This window comes from Meles meles, chromosome 5 (genome assembly GCF_922984935.1).
Source record: "Meles meles chromosome 5, mMelMel3.1 paternal haplotype, whole genome shotgun sequence".
Taxonomy (NCBI): domain Eukaryota; kingdom Metazoa; phylum Chordata; class Mammalia; order Carnivora; family Mustelidae; genus Meles; species Meles meles.
Window position 1 is genome coordinate 55,225,337 of NC_060070.1, and position 21,533 is coordinate 55,246,869.

General features: G+C 36.8%; 1 protein-coding gene across 3 annotated transcripts in view; it reads right to left on the reverse strand.

Annotated features, from left to right (window-relative positions):
• Nucleotides 1-1,394: 1,394 nt before the first annotated feature.
• Nucleotides 1,395-21,533, reverse strand: part of TAB2 (TGF-beta activated kinase 1 (MAP3K7) binding protein 2) — an 89,734-nt gene continuing 69,595 nt past the window's right edge. For all 3 annotated transcript variants that reach the window (XM_046005553.1, XM_046005552.1, XM_046005554.1), the window contains 4 exons: nucleotides 13,931-14,091; nucleotides 13,635-13,728; nucleotides 12,168-12,248; nucleotides 1,395-3,435 (listed from right to left, as the gene is read on the reverse strand). In XM_046005553.1, the coding sequence (XP_045861509.1) occupies nucleotides 3,293-3,435; nucleotides 12,168-12,248; nucleotides 13,635-13,728; nucleotides 13,931-14,091 (479 nt within the window). In that variant the 3' untranslated portion in view covers nucleotides 1,395-3,292. The remainder of the gene's footprint in view (nucleotides 3,436-12,167; nucleotides 12,249-13,634; nucleotides 13,729-13,930; nucleotides 14,092-21,533) is intronic.

The following is a 21,533-nucleotide window of genomic DNA, read 5'->3' on the forward strand; positions in this document are numbered from 1 at the left end:
ACAGATCGAACAGTTATTTTCTAAGGCAATACAGCCAACTTCAATTCCTCATGGACTGGACATTATTACACCTTACGCCATTTGCTTCTTAAAGCCATCACTACTCACTGGACTGCCCCATCACCCTCCAGCTGGGATAGAGGTAATCGATGAAATGTTGGTGAAGTCTATTTATAATGCTTTGACTGAAATATGCTTGAAGTTAACAGCTAATAGTTTCAACTGTCCATGGATTTGATTTTCTGCACAACTTCAATTCTCCAATATAAGGTCAATTAATATTAGGCTGCAGATTGACCTAGATCAGTCATTTACAAAAGTAAACTGGAAATTATGGGGTGCCTGGGTGGGTCAGTGGGTTAAAACCTCTGCCTTCGGCTCAGGTCATGGTCCCAGAGTCCTGGGATTGGGCCTCAAGTTCGGCTCTCGGCTCGGCAGGGAGCCTGCTTCCTTCTCTCTCTCTCTGCCTATGTGTGATCTGTCAAACAAATAAAATCTTGAAAAAAAAAAACTGGAAATTTTAACAGAAAAATTAAATTTCGTTATTTCCCACCAAAATCTGCAATTCAACATGCACCTTTGCATGATGTGTCAGCTGTGATAGCACATACTGGCCTTTGTTCTGTTAACATAAGTTTCCTGAGAAGTCCTGGTTACGTGAACTAACAGCCCATCTCACCTTTAAACAGAGCAAATGTCCGTACCCAAGGATAATTAGTGATAAGAAACAGAAGCCCATTGTTTGATCTGAGGTTCTTCGACCCTGAAATTCTATTTTAGTGCAATAATTCCGGAAGGTGGTTTCCAGACCACCAGTCTCAAATTCCTTGGCAAATAGTATTTCTGTTCCACCAAATTTAGAAGACCAACAGAGGCAAAGGAGGGCTTTCTACAGTTATGACAGAGAGATCAGTGAATGCTAGTTGGCTTTTTTCAAGCTAAGAAAAGCCAAGTGATATTTTTGAAAACTCTTAATATAAAGGTTCTTTTCGAGAGAAGCACCACTGGGATCCACAGCACCTACACATTATGGAATAAATCAGATCTTAACTGAATGACTCCTCAGGCCAAATGACCCAAGGCGTCCTCGTTTCAACAAGATAAACTTAAAAAACTCAAAAAGAAACTAAAGGAAAACAATAACTATGAAAAAGCAATATTCGTTGTTTTTTTGTTTTTGTGTTTTGGCTCAGTTGAAATGTGGTCACTCTCTTTCATTAGTTAAAAGGCTTGGGGGAACTGAGAACAACAATCCAAGAAATGCAGCTGAATGCTAGGATGTCACGAGAAGACTCTAGAGGATGAGTTTTCTCTGATTTCAATTAGCTATCAAGTGTTCTGCTGGGGTATAACTTGTCTTCTAGCCCACAAACTTTTAAAAACAAGTCACAAAATCCACATTAGAATATAAGTTTTTTTAATTTTTATAAATAACTTATCTGTTACAAAGATAGTTTACCCAGCTAAATCACAAAACCGTCAACTCAAGATATCCAAATTACGTTTTATTAATAAAACAAGTAAAAACTGATTTATCAATCTTCACATAGAACTGCAGATGAAGCTGAAAAACAAGGCCTAGTTTTAAAACAAAATGCATCAAATGTAAGGGCTTTGGGTCTATGGTCTAATTAACTAGGATTGTCGTATTTCTTCCCATATACAAGATGCAAAGCCTGGAAGTCAAGGCTCTGTATAGATCACCTGTAATAATCCTGCTTATTTAAAAAATATCCATTTGCAGACATTTACAATGGGTGACAGTCAACATTATCTCCTCCCTTTTGCTACGTTTCAGCACTTCCCTTAGCCCCATTCTAAGCACTGACATATAATTTCATAATTCTGTTTTTAAAAGGCATACTGTTCCTTCTTCTTCTCGATTTCATTTAGTTATATACATTCCCGATCATCTGAATATTTATTTTCCTTATAAAAATATATCATCAAAATAAAGAGATGTTTGAGGTTGCTTCAGTGTTCAAGTTTGCTTGTTTTTCTTTTTTCCAGCTTTCCTTCGGTTGTCCTAAATATGACTAGCCTCATTTCATAAATACATATGATACTGCCACCAAGTCAGGTTTAGAGACGGACTGCCCCGACAGGTAAGTGTTTAAACTTCTCCCGGCATCAGGGCCATAGGTACTGCTGCTGTTGCTGGTTTTGAGAACCGTACTTTCCCCATAGTGATCTCTTGCAGAGGTTCTGTGGGACACCAGGCAGATGAAGCAAGCTTAACCTCGGTGCTCTGTCAGTGGGTTAAAAATACCTTTTGTTTCAAGCTTCCCTGTGGAAGGTCAGTGTGCTGCGCCACCCACTGCTGAAGTCGGCAAACAGAGTGTGACTGAGAGACCTATGGCTTGTAGTATTTCCTGCAGGTCAGCGTGCAGTGTCTGCACGTCTTCACAGAACATCGGCACTCAGGAGGGCAAAGTACAGAGTGAGTGGAGGAGAGTTATTTTGTGCACAGTTTCATTAATGCTTTTTTATTTTAAGGCATTGCTTCTCTCAGGTAAGGCTTAAAAAGGGACATGATCGTGCTTAATCACTAACAGGAGAAAAGAAAATTAGTTAACAAAAGACTATTACGCTTACATATAGAAATATAAGAAAATAATAAGAAAAGAAATCACTTAAAGCAGACTCGAGAGATCTGTACAGTAGGAAAAGCTTTGGGACATTTCACTGCATGTTTGTACAGACAATGCATGCTGCTTTCCTTTTCATCTTTAGACCCCAGATGCTGGCTTCACAGAGTGGAGACGTTTTCAGGGAAGACAAGGATGAGGCCAAGAGTACCACAGATTAACGAAGTTCTTCCCATATCCGTTGGCACTGTGCGGCAGCAAACAGTTTTTAAATAGTTAAACCTTGTTCCTTTTCTTCATGTTTGTAGTGTTTCACCGAAAGCTTTAAAAAAAAAAGCCATCGTTCTATTCCTTCCTCCTGTCAAAATTCAGTAGTGACATGAGGGGGAAAAGGTACTGGGCACACCTGGGCATGAATATACTGAGAATCATCCTCAATGGGCTACTGGTAACACTGTACAGGGTTAGGCAGCGGGCAACCAAGTCTCTCAGCAGATTCCCTTTCATGTGATCAATTTCAACTGCCCATGACATCAGACTGAGGTATTATTAGCTCTGTGGGTTGACATTTAACATTAGCACAACACCATCTCGTCACACCTTCAATTTGACAAAAATCCTACGTAGCAGTGAAACTTTTCCCCTGATGACAGACTACTTTCTGGAACTTCTGATGTGGTTTAAGAGCTAAAGGGCCTTCTGGCTCAGAAGTGCCTTGGCATCTCACACTGTTCACAACGGATTAAGGCTGGATGGTTTAAAAAAGTACAGGCAGTACAATTCCACTGAGCCCCCTCATCATCTTCTGTGTCTTGAGTCTTTGGTGTTTTGATGGTGGACCTTTGATCTGTAAGGAGGCAAAAGAATTGTCTTAGAAGCAAACAATTGCAAAGTCGTAAATTACTGGCACCTTGAAGCACCATTTGGACCGCACAGCATTAAGCAGCCTGTTGACCAATGAGCGTCCAGCGGACACTGACACCTACCCACCCAAGCTGGTGCTTCTCTGCTGGGGAACACAGACACAGACACGATGGGGTCACCTCACTGCCTCCTTTGGGGGAAAAGAGCATCATTTTCTCCAGTTGATAGCAGGAGAAAAGGGAAATCAACTCATATGGGAACCAACAGCAGATTCCCAAAATGACACGTTAGGACTATGAAAAGGTGTCCTACCACCATACTGACAGTAAGTCTGTGTCTCATTAAAGTTAGATTTTCGTTCTCCGCTGATGAAGAACTTGTATTTCTGTTTTCTACCAGGAGTGGACATTTTTGTTAAATATTCTCTATTTGCTAAAAGTGTAAGCTGTGAACAACACAAATAAAAATGGAAAGATGAGCTAATTTCTGAAATCTTAACTGTCTCTCAACAGTAGATTTGGAGAAGTTTATCAGTGTAAAAATTCTACTTTTGTTTCTCATTTTCTTTTAAAATCATATTTATTACAGAACAGTTAGAAAGAACCCTAGATGGAGGTTCGTGAGAATGGAGTTCTTCTCCTAACTCTGCTACTCACTTTCTTACTTTTCTCTTCTGTGATCTTAGATAAACCACACACCCTTCAGGTCTAATTATTTCCTATGAAGTGAAGCCACTGCAGCTTTAAGATGCCGAAGTTCCAGTGTTTGAAAGGATTAATGTATCTTAAATTTAAGGAATGATTACATTCCTCCAAGGTTGTGTCTAAGATGAAATTACATTTATGAAACTACTTTTTTGGAGGGAGGATCCCATTAGAAATTCAGGATAATATTCCTACAAATTAGTTTGGGGAGGTTTAAAGTAAAAGGAGCACGCACTGTTGGAGCTCTCAAGGTTTACAATGTAAAGACTCAAACTATGTTAAGACACTGCATAGTAATTTGCAAATTCCACCTACTCTACTGAGTTGGTAACTAATGGTATCTTTTCTGATAATTTAAAAGAAACTCACTATCTAGCAGGCAAAATAGAGGAAGTCAAGCTTTTATAACAAATGTAAAATAATTAAGTGATGTTTGGTATTCTGTCCCATTATTTTTTTAAAAATGTATATTTTAAAATTATTGGGGAGAGAGAAAAAATGTATATTTTGATATTGGAAAAAGAGAATAATTGTTAAATTATTTGACAATAATTTAAAATTATTGTCAAATAAATAAAATCTTTAAAAAATGAAATAAAATAAAATTTTTTTGTCTTTTTGATATTAGCCACCACTGATGTGAGGTGTTATCTCAGTGTATTTTTTTTTAAAGATTTTATTTATTTATTTGACAGACAGAGATCACAAATAGGCAGAGAGGCAGGCAGAGAGAGAGAGAGGAGGAAGCAGGCTCTCTGCAGAGCAGAGAGCCTGATGCGGGGCTTGATCCCAGGACACTGGGATCATGACCTGAGCTGAAGGCAGAGGCTTTAACCCACTGAGCCACCCAGGCGCCCCTTCAGTGTAGTTTTGATTGGCATTTCCTTTTATGATGAGTGATACCGAGCATCTTTTCATGTGTCTGTTGGCCATCTGCATGTCTTTGTTGGAAAAATGTCTATTTAAGTCCTCTGCCCATTTTAAAATTGGATTATTTGGGTTTTTTTTTTTTTTTTTGGTGTTGAGTTGTAGGAGTTCTTTATATATTTTAAATATTAATCTCTTATCAGAAATATAATTTGTGAATATCTTCTCCCATTCAGTAGTTGCCCGTTTGTTTTGCTGGTGATTTCCCAGCTATGCAAAAACTTTTTGGCAACTGCTTTTGTTTTCCTTGCCTGAGGAGACATATCTAGAAAAATGGTGCTAAGGTCAATATTCAAGATATTACTGCCTATGTTTTAAGAGTTTATGGTTTCAGGTCTTACCTATAGGTCTTTAATCCATTTTGAGCTTAATTTTATATATAATATATGTGGTCCAGTTTCATTCTTTTGCACGAAGCAGTCTAATATTCTCAATTACCTGAAGAGACTGTTGTTATTTTTTTTCCCCTCCACTTCCTTTGCTGTAGATTAACTGATAATTTAAATGTGGGTTTACTTCTGGGCACTCTAGTTTCATTGGTCTATGTGTCTGTTTTTGTGCCAGCACCGTATCTTGAAATCTGGGATTGTGATACTTCCAATCAAACAAACAAACAAGAAAGAAACTTGTTCTTTCTCCAGGTTGCTTTGGCTATTTGGGGGTTTTTTGGGTTCCATACAAATTTTAGGCTTGTTTGCTCTAGCTCTGTGAAAAATACCATTGGTATTTTGGTAGAGACTATACTGACTCTCGGTGTAGATTGCTTTGGTAGTACAGACATTTAACAGTGTCAGTTCTTCCATTTCATGAGCATGGTATATTTGTTTGTGTTGTCTTCAATATCTTACAGTTTTCGGAGTACAGGTATTTTTTCCTCCTTGATTAAATTTATTTACAGGTATTTTAGTTTTCTTTGATGCAACTATGAATGGGATTGTTCTCTTAATTTCTCTTTTGCTACACTGTTGTTAGTGTATAGAAATGCAAAAGATTTCTGCATATTAATTTTTGTGTCCTGCAACTCTACTAAATTCATTTATTAGTTCTAATAGTTTTTTTTGGTGGAGTCTTCAGGGCTTTCTATATATAGTATCATGTCGTCTGCAAATAGTGACAATTTTACTCCTTCCTTATCAACTTGGATACTTTACTTTTCTTGTCTGATTGTTGCAGCTAGGAACTTATGGTTGAATAAATGTTGAATAAAAATGGCAAAAGTGGGGATCCTTGTCTTCTTCTTGATTTTAGAGGAAAAGCTTTCAGTTTTTCACCAGTGATTATCATGTTAGCTACAGGTTTACCATATATGGCCTTTATTTGTTGAGGTATGTTCCCTACAAACCCACTTTGTTGAATTTTTATCATGAAGTAATGCCAGTTTTGTCAAATACTTTTTCTGCATCACTTTGTTAATGTGGTGATGTATCATGCTGATTGCAGTCAAATGCTCTACCCCTGAGCTATACCCCCTGTATCATGCTGATTGATTTGCAGATATTAAACCATCCCTGCATCCCTGGAATGAGTCCCACTTGATTATGGCAGATGATCCTTTCACTGTATCGTTGAAATGCATTTGGTAATATTTTGTTGAGGATTTTTTGCATCTATGTCCATCTGGGATTCTGGCCTATAGTTCTCTTTTTTTGGTAGTATCTTTGTCGGTTTTGTTTATCAGGGCAATGCTGGCCTTGCAGAATAAATTTGGAAGTCTTCCTTCCTCTTTTATTTTTTGTAATAGCTTGAGAAGGATAGATACTAACTATCTTTCTTTAAATGTTGGCAGAATTCACCTGTGGAGCCATCTGGTCCTGGACTTTTGATTTTTCTTTGGTTCTGGATTCAATTTTGTTACTAGTAATCAGTCTGTTCAGATTTTCTATTTCTTCCTGATTTGGAAGAAATAGTGTTTATTTCTGGAATTGTGTTTATTTCTAGGAATTTATCCATTTCTTCTAGGTTGTTAAAATCTTGGCATAAAACTTTTTATAGTTATCCCTTATAATCCTTTGTATTTCTGTAGTGTTGGTTATTATTTCTCCTGTTTCATTTTTTATTTTATTTATTTGAGCCCTCTCTTTTTTCCTGATGTGTCTGGTTAAAGGTTTATCAATTTTGTTTATGTTTTTAAAGAATCAGATCTTGGTTTCATTGCTCTTTTCTATTCTTCTGAGCTCTATTTTTGTTTATTTCCACTCTGATCTTTATTATTTCCTTTCTTGTACTAACTTTGGGTTTTACTTGTTCTTTTTCTAGTTCCTATAGGTATAAAGTTAGATTATCTGAGATTTTTCTTGTTTCTTGAGGTAGGCATCTATCACCATAAACCTCCCTCTTAGAACTGCTTTTGCTACATTCCAGAGAATGTGAACCTGTGCTTCCATTTTCATTTGTCTCCAGGTATTTTTTTGATATCCTCTGTGATTTCTTCACTGATGTACTGATTGTTTAATATGTTGTTCAGCCTCCACATGTTTTTTCCCCCAACTGTTCCCTTGTAATTGACTTCTAGTTTTATAGCACTGTGGTTGGAAAGATGCTTGATATGATTTCAGTCTTAAGTTCATCGAGACCTGTTTTGTGGCCTAACGTGATCTATCTTAGAGAATGTTCCATGTGTACTTGACATTATATACTCTGTTGTTTTTGGATGAAATGTTCTCTATCTGTTAAGTCCATGTGTTCTAATGGGTTGTTCATAAGACACTGTTACCTTATTTTCTGTATGGAAAATCTCTCCATTGATGTGAGTATACGGTTAAAGTTCCCTACTATTATGGTATCACTATCAATTTTTCTCTTTATGTCTGTTAATATTTGCTTTATATATTTAGGTGCTCCTTTGCTGCGTGCATAGAGATTTACAATTGTAATATCCTTTTGCTGATCTCCTTATCATTACATAATGCCCTTTTTTGTTTCATTACAGTTTTGTTTTAAAAACTACTTTGTTTTAAAAGTCTACTTTGTCTGATGTAAGTGCTGCTACCCCAGTTTGTTTGCTCCAATCTGCATATCTTTTTCCATCCCTTTCTTTTCAGTCAGTATCTTTAGGTCTGAAGTGAGTCTCTTGCAGGGAGCATATAGATGAGCCTTGTTATTTTACCACCCAGTCACCCTGTCTCTTTGACTGGAGGATTCAGACCATTTACATTTAAAGTAATTACTGATAGGTATGTACTTATTGCCATTTTGTTGTTTTCTCGTTGTTTCTGTAGTTCTTCTATGTTCCTTTCTTGTGTTGATGACTTTCTTTAATGTTATGCTTCGATTCCTTTCTCTTTATTTTTTGTGTATCTATTGTAGGTTTTGGTTGGTGGTTACCATGAAGTTTGTATGTAACAGCCAAAGTATGTAGCAGTTCCTATGAAGCAGATGATCACTGCAGTTCAAACACATTCTAAAAGTACTACATTTTTACTTTCTCCTCTATGTTTTATATAAATGTCCTATTTTATGTCTTTTTATTTTGTGAGTCCCTTAACTAATTTTTTTTTAAGATATAGTTGACTTTACCACTTTTGTCTTCATACTAAGCAATTGATCAACTATCTTTACCATTTGTTTGGTCTCACCTGGAAAATTTTTTCATTTCATTATTTTCTTATTTCTAGTTACGGCCTTTTCTTGTCCCCTTAACATTTCTTATGAGGCTGGATTAGTGGTGATGAACTCTAACTTTTGTTTATCTGGGAAACTCTAGCTTTCCAATTCTAAATGATAACCTTGCTGAGTAGTATCTTTTTTTTTTTTTTAAATATTTTATTTATTTATTTGACAGAGAGAGAGAGAGATCACAAGTAGTCAGAGAGGCAGGCAGAGAGAGAGGAGGAAGCAGGCTCCCTGCCGAGCAGAGAGCCTGATGTGGGGCTCGATCCCAGGACCCTGAGATCATGACCTAAACCGAAGGCAGAGGCTTTAACGCACTGAGCCACCCAGGCGCCCCATGCTGAGTAGTATCTTGATTGTAGGTTTTTTCCCTTTCAGTACTTTGAATATATCATGCCACCCCCTCTGGCTGCAGTTTCTGTTGCAAAATCAGCTGATAGTCTCATGGGGTTTTTCTTTATATAAAACGAGTTCCTGTTCTCTTACGGTTTTTAAGATTCTTTACTTTTAATCTGTGACATTTTAATTCTGTGTCTTGGTATGGACTTCTTTGGGTTCATCTTTTTTAAGACTCTCTGTGCTTCCTGAACCTGGATTTATGTTTCCTTCCCCAAGTTAGGGAGGTTTTCAACTATCATCTCTCTCTCTCTCTCTCTTTTTTTTTTTAACATTTTATTTATTTATTTGACACAGAGAGAGAGAGAGATCACAAGTAGTCAGAGAGGCAGGCAAAGAGAGAGGAGGAAGCAGGCTCCCCGCTGAGCAGAGAGCCCGATGCGGGGCTCGATCTCAGGACCCTGAGATCATGACCTGAGCCAAAGGCAGAGGCTTTAACCCACTGAGCCACCCAGGCGCCCCCAACTATCATCTCTTAAAATAAGTTCTCTGCCCCTTCCTCTCTCTCTCCTCCTTCTGGGACCTCTATAATGTGAATGTTATTATTTTTGATGCCCCAGAGGTCTCTTAACCTGTCCTCATTTGTTAACATTCTTTTTTCTTTTTGCTGTTCAGCTTGGGTGCTTTCTATTACCCTGGCTCTAGATAGTTGATTGGTTCCTCTGCATCCTCTAATCTGCAGCTGATTCCCGCCAGTGTATTTTTCATTTCACTACTTGTATTCTTCAACTCTGATTCTTTTTGTATTTTTTATCTTTGTTGAAATTCTTAGTGAACTCAACCACTCTTCTCTCCAGTTTGATGAGCATCTTTATGACCATTACTTTAAATTCTTTATCAAGTAGATTGTTTATTTCTGTTTCATTTAGTTCCTTTTCTGAATTTTTGTAGCACATTCCTCTGTCTCATTTTGTTTGACTTTCTGTGTTTGTTTCTATGAATGATGCAACAGAGCTACCTCTCCCAGTCAGGAAGGAGAGGCTCTGTGTAGGAATGTCCCTGTTATAGGCTGCATGTGCCTGGCAGCTTTGGCTGGCTGGTGGTAGCTGTAGGAAGTGTGAGCTGAGTCTGAGGGTACTCTATGAAGGGATGCCCTGGTAGGAGGGCTGGAGCTGCACTGGGTATAGGCTGAGGGTGCACTAGTACAGACTAGTGCACCGTGGGCCACCTTGGTGGGATGGCTGGAGCTAATGGGGGGGGGGAAGAGGCACAAGTCCTGCTGAGAGGGTAGGCTGGCTACAGTGGCTAGACTGTTCCATTTATGTTATCAAGGAGGTGGGAGAAGGTAAAGATGGTGCTTGCTTGCACTTCTGACTCCAGAGAAAGTGCCAGCAGTTCTCCACCGTTTGGTAGAAGCTCTAGAGTTGGTATATGGGTTTTCTTCACTAATATGTCTCCCTTTATTTTATTTTTTTAAAAAGATTTTTATTTATTTGAGAGAGAGAGAGAGAGCACAAGTGGGGGTGGAGCAGAGGGAGAGGGAGAAGACTTCCCACTGAGCAGGGAGCCTGATGTGGGATCCTAGGACCCCAGGACCATGACCGAACTGAAGACAGACACTTAACCAACTGTGCCACCCAGGTGCCCCTCTAGTTGCCCTTTAAATCACAGCTTTTTTGTTGGTGGGGGGGAGCAAGGTGGGCAGATCTGTGCATGGGTCCCCCAGTGCTCTCTCTCTGTCTGCAGATCACAGCGTAGGGGTTGGGGTTCCCACGGTTACTGTGTCTCCATCTCTCCTTCTAATGGCTATGTGGTCCTTCCATCCTTTATGGTGCAGAAGCTGTTTAATAAGCCTTCAGTTCTTCAGGAGGAACTGTTCTATATGGAGGTGTAGATATGGTACGTCCATGGGAAGAGGTGGGTTTAGGTTCTTCATATGACACCATCTTGGATCCCTTCCCTTGACATATTATAAATTTAAGGAAAGGCTTCCATCTGTGCTTTCTACTGTTCTAGCTTTCCTTACTTTTTACCGCCATGAAATACTTCACACTTAAATATAGAGCATAGTGAAATAAACCCTCATGTTCTTATCCTGCTTCAAATTGTCAAGACCAATCTTATTTCATCTATTTTCCACCTAATCTCCATATACTTTCTCCTACACTCAACACGTAAGTAGTGGATTATGCTGAAGCAAAATAGGAAATCTTTTCATAAGAAAAAATCTAGCTAATTTTTGAGAGAGTGAAAAAATTCTATTAAAGTAACTCTCATTCAGAGTCTGGAAATACCCACTTTGCTTATTTTAAGGAGCTAGGTTATGCCACTATTCTCTTTATCCCTTTATTCAATTAAAGTCCAAATGGCATCTAGTATTTTAACCACTGCTTACTGTGACAAAATAATCTCACTTTTGCTCTCCTGTAATAATAGTTCACTGCATTCCACCTATCTGTGTTTAGAAACATTAAACAAACAAACACACCATGAAGATATGGCTAGTCCTAATTAAATTATATTGAAACAAAAATGAGGGAGTGGAGAGAACAGGATATTGAGTGAGACTGTGAAAAGTCTTGTAACAAACCAAAGAGTAACATACCTATTCTTTCTCATTTCTCTATTTTAATTCCTAGAGTAAAAAAATCCACACACATATTTTGACATATGTGTATACAAATCTGATTACCAATGATGTAAAATGATAGCAGATGATAATTTTCAATAATCATTCATTTGAAATTCAGAGTATTGTGATTATACAGAATTATGCATAAATTAAGCAAAATACTCATGAAAAATAAACTTCCCTATTGTTCTCATCAGTTATCTAAAATTTTAAAGAGTACAAATTTTTGCACCTGATTATTTTTTTTCCCAAGACTTGCTATTTTAGGAGTATATAATGAATCTTAAGGACATGACCATTACTTTTAAAGAGCTAAGTACATTACACTTCTGCATGCTCCCCCATCCCCAGCCTGTAAGTGAAAATAAGCAACTATCTTCCTAATGAATTCATCCATGAATGCCAAAGTTTGAAGCACTTATAGAATGGAAAGCTGCTAAGAACAAAATTTTCTAAAATCTTGGTTTTCAAATTGTAATGATTTTCACACTTAATGAATACACTAACCTTTGGGTTTTGGTGGCACAGGACCTACAAATCCAATATTGTCATAAAAGTTATGAATAGCGCTGGGATTAAAATGTGGTCCTGAAATATATAAAAAGTAAATGTATCAATATTTATAGCTCAAAAATATTTAATTTTCTTTTTTAAAAAGCAAATATTTTTTTTCTAAAAAATATCACAGTATAAATACAAGAAATGCTTTCATTTATTTTGCACCTCTAATCTCAAATTACATGTAAGGATGTCAAAACAGCTGAGGTAGGTATAATACAGTACTCACAACAGAAGTCTAAGTGGTAAATGGGGGAAGAAGTCAAACTTAACTGTTAGAGAGTAACAGAATTACAACTAGACGACTGTTCTAAGTGCCAAGTTAAAATTACTTACAATTTAACAATTTAAAATATAATTTCAAATGATCAAACATGGTCTTAAGCAACTAAATAAATAGCTTGGCCCCAAACAAGTATTAAAAACCTTACACTAATTAAATATAATCGTTCAGATGACAAAAGGAATAAGTTAAGAACTATGGTTGCTAGATCAGCACTAAATTCCTTTTTCTTGCTTTAAACTACGGCGTCTTCAGAGAGTATTTCAAGATACATGACTTATGGAGGTTTTAAAAGGAAATACAACATTATCATCTTTCAACTTGACGGACTTTCAGCACACATTTAAAAAGAGTAATTAAGGATTTCTTTTTTGTTGGTTTCCTTCTCTTATCCTGTCTTTTCCATTTCATATATTTCTATCATTTCCCTAACTTCAGAATTAGGTTTAAGTTATAAAATTTCCTGTTAGTGGTCTATGGAACTGACTTAAATTGTCAAGATTTTTTGCTACAATAACCAACTATTGCTTATCAGGAATAGCTCAAGTTTTCATAATAAGCTTTCATAATAAGCTATCCTTGTTGTAAAAATGTGTAAGCCACATTTTTATTCCCTTCTCTATTTTATCAATTAAGAAAGTGCCATTAGGGTGGAGATGTCTTTTTAACTATGTTCTTAAAAGCATGATTCTCAAAAAAAAAAAGGCATGATAAAGCATGATTCTCGAAAGATAAAAGGAAAAAAGGAAAAAGGAAAAAGACATGAGCACCTATATTTTAACCTTATTAAATATTATAAAAATATTATAAATATTATACATTCTATTAATATTTAACAGCAATACTTTTGACAATATAGCCAGACATACTAATCACTGCTTTCCCTTAACATGAGAATAGAGCAGGTCTGAGTAATACAAATTTTATTTTATCAAATTATTCATAAGCCAAATACATAATTTCTTCTGGAAGAGGGGGCAGGGAGAAAAACACAATAGTTTTTAGTACTTTCTGGCTCCAAAGTAAAATCTGAGACAATTTAAGATTATAACTGCTAAGTTTGTTTTCAGCCACAGGAAAAGAGTTGGTAAATTAATACAAGGAATTTCAGTTGAATATGCACTGAACTTTACCTCGGGCTTGAAAAAGATCAATTTCTTTGGTTAAGCAGTCAATGTCAATCTGGAGTTGTCTATTACAACTTCTCAACTGCTGCATTTCTTCGAGCTGAAAAATAATTCCATGTGAGAAGGATCTACATTGAATTCTCTTGTCATTAGTTAAGAGTGGAGTTTGGCAGGGGAGGGTAAGGGCAAAGAAACAAGTATGAATTGAGAGCACTTCCAAAAAAACCAGATCAGCTCTTTATACTTACGACAGATCGCCTATTCTCATGTTTAAGCACAGAGGTCACAAGAGTTAGACTTACTGAAGGTATTTGGGATATGGAATTTGATCTTTTCAGACGTCTTCTAGTTAGATTATTTTCCATTTCATTGACCTCAGATTTTAGTTTATCCAACTTTTTCTTTTGAATCTCAAGTTCTCTTTGAAGTCGTTCCATTCTGGCCTTCTGGTGTACCAACAGAGCTGCAACACATATTAGTAAACATGAGGACTCACCCACGTTAGTCAGTTAACCTTTAAGCAGTCTTGGGAAAACAAAACAAGTAAATATTTCTGCAACAAACAAGAGTATGCCAAGATACCTTAAAACAAACTATTCTGACTTTAAATGTTTAAAACTTCAAAATTTTTACCTTGCAAATTATTTTAATTATTTAAGCAGACAAACATTGCTACTTGTTTAAAATTTTTTTTAAAAAAGTGTTTGGATAAACCCACTTTCTGGCTAAGGACAGTATTTTTAGTAGCCTATTACTTCTCTAAATGCTCCAGTCTAGTCAACTAATCTAGTAACTACTATTTAATTCACATCTGACCCTCTGAAAGGTTAAGACCTTCACTCTAAGAAGCCTGATGTGTTGGACTCTGCTAAGGTATTCTAATATGAATACTTCGTGGACATTTTAAAAGGGAATGTGGGTTAAGCTAAATCCATTTTGATGTATGCAATAAATAAAACAAAGCAATTTCAATACATATAAATGTTATCATTAAACTATTAATTTTTTTTTAAAGAGAGAGTGCAACCATGTGAGTGGGGGTGGGGAATAGGGGACAGAGGGAGAGAGATAATCTTAAGTAGGCTCCACACTCAGTGCAAAGCCTGATATGGGGCTCAATCTCAAGACCCCAAGACCATGATCCTTGCTGAAATCAAGAGTTGGACACTTAACCAACTAAGCTACCTAGGCAGCTCCAAATTGTGAAACGTTAGTATTAAATTGTTCAAGTCACAAAGTAAAAATGATACCACTTAGAGAAATCACTCATATTTTGTGAAAATATTTTCCCAAGTTTTTTTTTTTTTTTTTTTTTTGAGAGCGTGTGTGCAGGCACAGGTTGGGGGGGAGTGGCAGAGGGAGGGAGAGAGAGAATCTTAAGCAGGCTCCATGCTCTACACAGACATGACATGGAGCTCGATATCATGACCCTGAGGATCATGATCCCAGCTGAAATCAAGAGTTGGATACTTAACTGACACCCACGTTCCCTTATTTTCCTAAGATTTTTAAAGAAAGAAATTATGTAAATCAGACTTATAGCATGAATGAAAAACTGCATGGGAAACTTTCTTAAGTCATAAAAATCAGTGTATGTTCTTGTGATTAATCCTTGGACAATGTAAGCTTCCTTTTTAGGGTACTGGACTGGAAGTGAAGATAATTTGTAGCCACTTTTGTAAAAAGTCAGCTTGGGATAATTCTATCATGAGAAAACAGGTGGATTCAGAAAAGTACAATTAACAACCTTTAAAAATGAAAAGTATTAAAATGAAAAACTCAAGTAGATTAAACAGATTAGATTAGTGCTGAATAGTCATCTTCAATTAATCTCAAATTTTATGAATCTAAAAAATAAGAAAAAGACTATGGCATATTTGGGCTATTCAATCTAGCAGTGTATTCTAGAACCGGAACTGGGGTATGGAAGGGGGGAGGCTGTTAGGCTCAAGTACTTCAAAATTAACCTTAAATGGTAGGTAATTCTGCCCCCTCAACTTCTTAGATTAGAAGCATCTAATCCATAGATGCTTTGTCTGTAATTCTCCTATCTTATTTATTGGAAGAAATAAATACTAGGGCATAATGTTTCAATTTTTAAAAACCATGGCTGATAATTTTTTGATAAACACTAAAACACTGTTAACCTTTCTCCCATTTTAATACATATTCTGTGACTCCAGGGAGGTGTTTTTGGAGATAAACATGTTCCTGGTTGAAAATTTGCTGTGTCTTTGTTACTTTCCTATCAAGCTTGTTTTGTCAGGCTTTTATTCAAATTGGCTTATTTATGTGAACTGCAGTTTTATCCATCTAGGGACACAAAGAGAAGAAAAGCTGGAGGCAGGACTGTAGTGCGAATGAAGGACAAGGCAAAGGAAGATGAGGAATAATATACTTTCCTTCATTTCTAAACTCCAACCATCTACCGACAATGTGTCTCAAGTGGCATTATTTAGAAATGCGTTCCAATTTGTGATTATTTATAAGTAGCATTTCTTAAAATTAATACTGAAAATTTTCTCCCTAATGACTAAACCCTTCAATATTCTCTAATGACTAAATGATGGTTTATATTTATGCTGAAATCATAAAACATGATACACATTTGTGGTCCTCTTCAATATTATATTATGAAGCAGGGATGAGAACAGATTTCCTAAGAAACTGGAACCCAACTTATAACACATTTGAGTAATCAAAATTTATATTGTAAGGGCAGAGAGTGAACCACAGGGTGAGAAATTATTATGACAATTATCCCCAGGCTAGTGATTTCTTTGGAGTGTCTGCCAGAAGCAAATGCAAACTGATTGTCAGCAATCCACTTCCAATACCAGTGAGCTATTACTAAGGGATCCATATGGAAAAATCCTCAATGAAGAGAAGTTCTCAATAGAAAAGTATGACCAAACAAGAAAATGATCTACCATGAGAATCAATGGCCCAGAAAGAGACCCCATACTTAAACTAAAAGACAGCTTATAGAATAGGAAAACATATTTACAAATGATATGTCTGATAAAGGGTTAGTATTCGAGAACTACAAAGAACTTATAAAACTTAACATCCCCAAACCAAATAATCTATACAGTTAAGAAATGAGCAGAAGACATGAATAGACATTCTTCCAAAGAAGACATCCAGATGGCTAACAGACACATGAAAAGATGCTCAACGTCACTCACCATCAGGGAAATACAAATCAAAAACCACAATGAGCTATCACCTCACACATGTCAGAATGTCTAAAGTTAACACGGGAAACAGATGTTGGGGAAGATGCAAAGAAAGGGGAACCCTCTTACACTGTTGGTGGAAAGGCAAACTGGTGTAGCCACTCTGGAAAACAGTGTGGAAGTTCCTCAAAAAGGTATTTACCTTTACTACTAGGTATTTACCCAAAGGATACAAAAATACAGATTCAAAGGGGGTACGTGCACCCTGATGTTTAAAGCAGCCTTATCAAGAACAGCCAAACTATGGAAAGAGCCCAAGTGTCCATCAACTAATGAATGGATAAAGAAGCTGTGGTACACACACACACACACACACACACACACACACACACACACCACACAACGGAATTATTACTCAGCCATCAAAAAGAATGAAATCTTGCTTTTGCAACAATTTGGATGGAGCTAGGGTAGATATGCTAAGTAAAGTAAGTCAGTCAGAGAAAGACAAGTATCTTATTTTACTTATATGTGGCATATAGGAAACAAATAGATGAACATATGAGAGAAAGAAGAGGATAGCAAAAAAAGACAGAGAAAGAGGGTAGCAAACCATAAGAGACCCTTAAACAGAGGGTCACAGACCCTTAAACAGAGAACAAACAGGGTTACTGCAGGGAGGGAGGTGGGGGATGGGCTAAGTGGGTGAAGGGCATTAAGGAGAGCACTTCTGATGAGCACTGAGTGTTCTATGTAAGCGATGAACCACTAAATTCTACTCCTGAAACCAATATTACACTATGTGTTAAACTAATAGAATTTAAATAAAAATTTGGAAGAAAAAAAAAAGGAAAAGTACCATAAACAACTCTAAAAATGAGAAATATAATCCGTGAAATGAAAGAGTCAAACAGATGAAACAGCAGATTAGACAAAGTCAAAGACACAGTTAGTGACCTGGAAGATAAATCTAAGATCATTACCCAGACACACAGAGATAACGCGACAGCAAACATGAAAGGGGTTAAAAAAAATCTCATGTAAGTCTAAAAAGGAGTTCCAGAAGAAGATAACGGAAAGAATGGAGGAGAGGCAAAATCTGAAGAGATGCTTGCTGAAAATTTTCCAAAACTAAAAAAAAGAAATAAGAGAATCCACAAGATCATGCAATTATTTGATCATCTAGATTATCAGAGCATGGATAAATAAATACATTTTTAGATACAGTTTAGGGGAATTTACCAATCACAAATTGCGGCTGAAAGAATTACTAATGTTTTTTGATAAGATGGAAATTAATACAAAAGGAAAGAACAGATGAATAAATTCAAATAAAGTTCTAACTCTAAAACAATGGAGAAAGACCCTGGCAGTGGGTGGGGTAACATAAATTGCTTAGAAAAACGTAAAACTAGAACATTAGAAAATAACAAGAAATTGGAAATGTGAAGACCAGACAACCATTCTAAGGTCTTTTTTTAAATCTTTATTTTATTTTATTTATTTATTTGACAGAGAGAGAGAGGTCACAAGTAGGCAGAGAGGCAGGCAGAGAGAGAGGGAGAAACAGGCTCGACACTGAGCAGAGAGCCCGATGCGGGGCTCGATCCCAGGACCCTGAGAGATCATGACCTGAGTCGAAGGCAGAGGCTTAAACCACTGGGCCACCCAGGCACCCCCCATTCTAAGGTCTTAAAAATATTTAGGAATACTCTCAAATGTTGCTAAACCAAATATACATGTTGGGGCACCTGGCTGGCTCAGTCAGTAGAGCATGTGATTCTTGATCTTGGGGTCACTGATCTCAAGCCCCATATTGGGCGTGAAGCCTACTTAAAAAAAATTACACACACATGTTAAATATTTAGGGATCACTACTAGAGAAAGCTAAACAGAATGCAGTTTCTAAATTAAGACCAAACAAAAGGAGAAATTATTATTATTATCTGGTTAAACTCAGATCAGGAAAGAAGGAAAAAAGGAAAAAAAAGAAAATAAAAAAATTAAGACAAGAATAATTCCAAATATATCAGCAGTCACAACTATAATTTAATTAAATGTATTTGTTTAGATACAAGAGACCTGCACATTAGATTTTTAAAATTTAGCTATATGCTGTTCATAAGAAACACATTTAAAACAATTCACTCACACATTTTAAAAATATATTTAGAGTCTATTTATGAAATCAATGAACAGGAAAAATTCCTGCCCTTGTGGAGCTTACACTATAGAGGTAGGAGAGATGTGTGTGTGTGTGCAAGAACAAGGCCCTAAAGAAGTGGTCAACAAACTGTGGACCACTGGACAAAAACGGCCCACTGCCTGTTCTGCAGAAAAAGAGTTTTACCGGAGTACAGCCAAGCTTATTTGTTTACTTACTGTCTGTGGCTGTTTTTGTGTTAACAACAGCAGAAGTGAAGAGCTGTGACAGAAATTGCATGGCTTGCAAAATCATACACAGTTTATTTACTATTTGGCCCTTTATCAGATCATGTGGAGACTTGATCATATTAGGAAGTTTGAGTAGAAGGAGACTCATCATAGCACAGAAAGGTCAGGAGTAAAAGGACTAAAGTAAAATAAATATTTTGTGCTTTGGGTACCACTTGAGGAGACACAAAATAAAAGGAGTCAATTGCTGGGGATATTCAAAGTCTGTAGTACACTAAAGGCAACATCAACACCCAAACCCAGCTCCGCACCTCATTGAACTGACTCAGACCTTTAATAACCCACAGAAAAGAGAGGTGTTCTTGTTTCTGGGTGTAAATACTACTTATCTAGTCTATTCTTTTTTTTTTTTTACACACAACATTTGGCATTCAACAAGAAATTATAAGACACATGAAAAAGCAAGAGAAAAACCTAACTTATCACCAAGAGATAAGGCAATCAACAGAACCACACTAAAAGATGACCCAGATGCTAGAACTACCTGATGGAATTTAAAAATAACTGTGTTTAATATGTTAGAGGATCTAGTTAAAAAGGTGGACAATAGGCAGGAATGAAGAGATAATCTGAGAAATGTAAATTATAAAAAAAAGTCAAACGCTGGAAATTAAATATGGCATCAGAGATAAAGGATTCCTTCAACAGGGGCACCTGGGTGGCTCAGTCATTAAGCGTCTGTCTTAGGCTCAGGTCATGATTCCAAGGTTCTGGGACCAAGCCCCACCTCGGGCTCCTTCCTCAGTGGGAAGCCTGCTGCCCCTCCCCTTCGTTGGGTTCCCCCTCCAGCTCTCAGTCAAATAAATAAATAAAATCTTTAAAAAAAAGATTCCTTCAACAGACTTACCAGCACACTGGACACAGAAGAATCAGTGAACTTGAGAGACAGAAATTACCCAAACACAAAGGAAAAATTGAAAAAAAGAACAAAGCATCCAAGAGATGCAGGAAATATCAAACAGTCTAATAATACACATGTAATCAGTGAAAAACAAGTCAGAAGAAATATTTGAAGAGATAATGGGAAAATATCTTCTAAAATTAAGGAAAGACAACAAATCACAGATTAAAGAAGTCCAGAGATCTCCAAGTAGTATTAAAACAAAACAAACCAGACACACCATAGTCAAACTACCGAAAACCAAAAACACATAGAAAATCTTGGCCAGTAGAGGAGTTTTTTTTTTTCCCCCTTAAGAGATTTATTTATTTTGGGAAGAGAGGGCATGTACGGGAGTGGGGGGTGGGGGAGGGGCAGAGGGAGACAGAATTCTCAAGCAGACTCCCTGCTGAGTGCAGAGCCCGACAGGGAGCTTGATCCCCAGGCACCGATATCCGAGATCATGATGTCGGCCAAAATCGAAAGCTAGTTGCCCAACCAACCGAGTGACCAGGTGCCCCCACTAGAGAAGTTTTGAAAGTGACATACCAGGCAAGTATAAAAATCAAATTAAACCAAGTATAGTAATACCCATTTCAGAAAAAAAAATTGACTTTAGGGCAAAGTATGTAATATGAGATAAAGAGCCTTCTTAATGATAAAATTCGGGGCCGGGGGGAAGCTAGCATCCAACTTTGTTTTGAAAACCGTAGAAGAACATTCAAATTTATTTTCCAACCAGTGTATCTCAGAACATACATTCCAGGACAGGGGCTGAACACTCTTCCAGTCAGAGAGAGCTCCATTAGTAATCCCCAATATGATAGTTTTAATGTTTCTATCAAAATATGAAAGTAAACCACAGAGTTGAGAGCTAGACAGAAGACCAATGTTAGTAGGAGATATCCTTTAACAACAGCCAGAAATCTGATTCAAAATAGATTTAGAAGAAATGAAGGAGCCAGAGCTGCTGAAGGTTGTGGGGATATTTTGAAGTTAAAGAGTAAATCTTCAGAATGTTTTTGAAATAGAAAAAATATTACATTCATAAAGAGAGAAGTTTTTATAATGGCTAATGACATGGCCTGCCTTTGGGGAAAATGGCAAGATACACCCTATGATTAGACTGAAGACCTAAAGTAAAATACTGTGAATCCACAGTCTCAGAACTTATGAGAGATTTCTTTCCAGTGAAAACAAAAACTTAAAGCAGAGTTATAATGACTGTATTACTTAGAAGTGACAAATGTAGTTTATAGACTATTCGGGATTTCTTAAGTATGTCTGTTAATTATAAACAAAATAAAAAGCGCTCTGAAGATAGCAGGAAAGATACATGACTCTCTCTTCCTTAGCAATTCTTGCTTCTAAGGGCCTGGATTTTTATGTGTC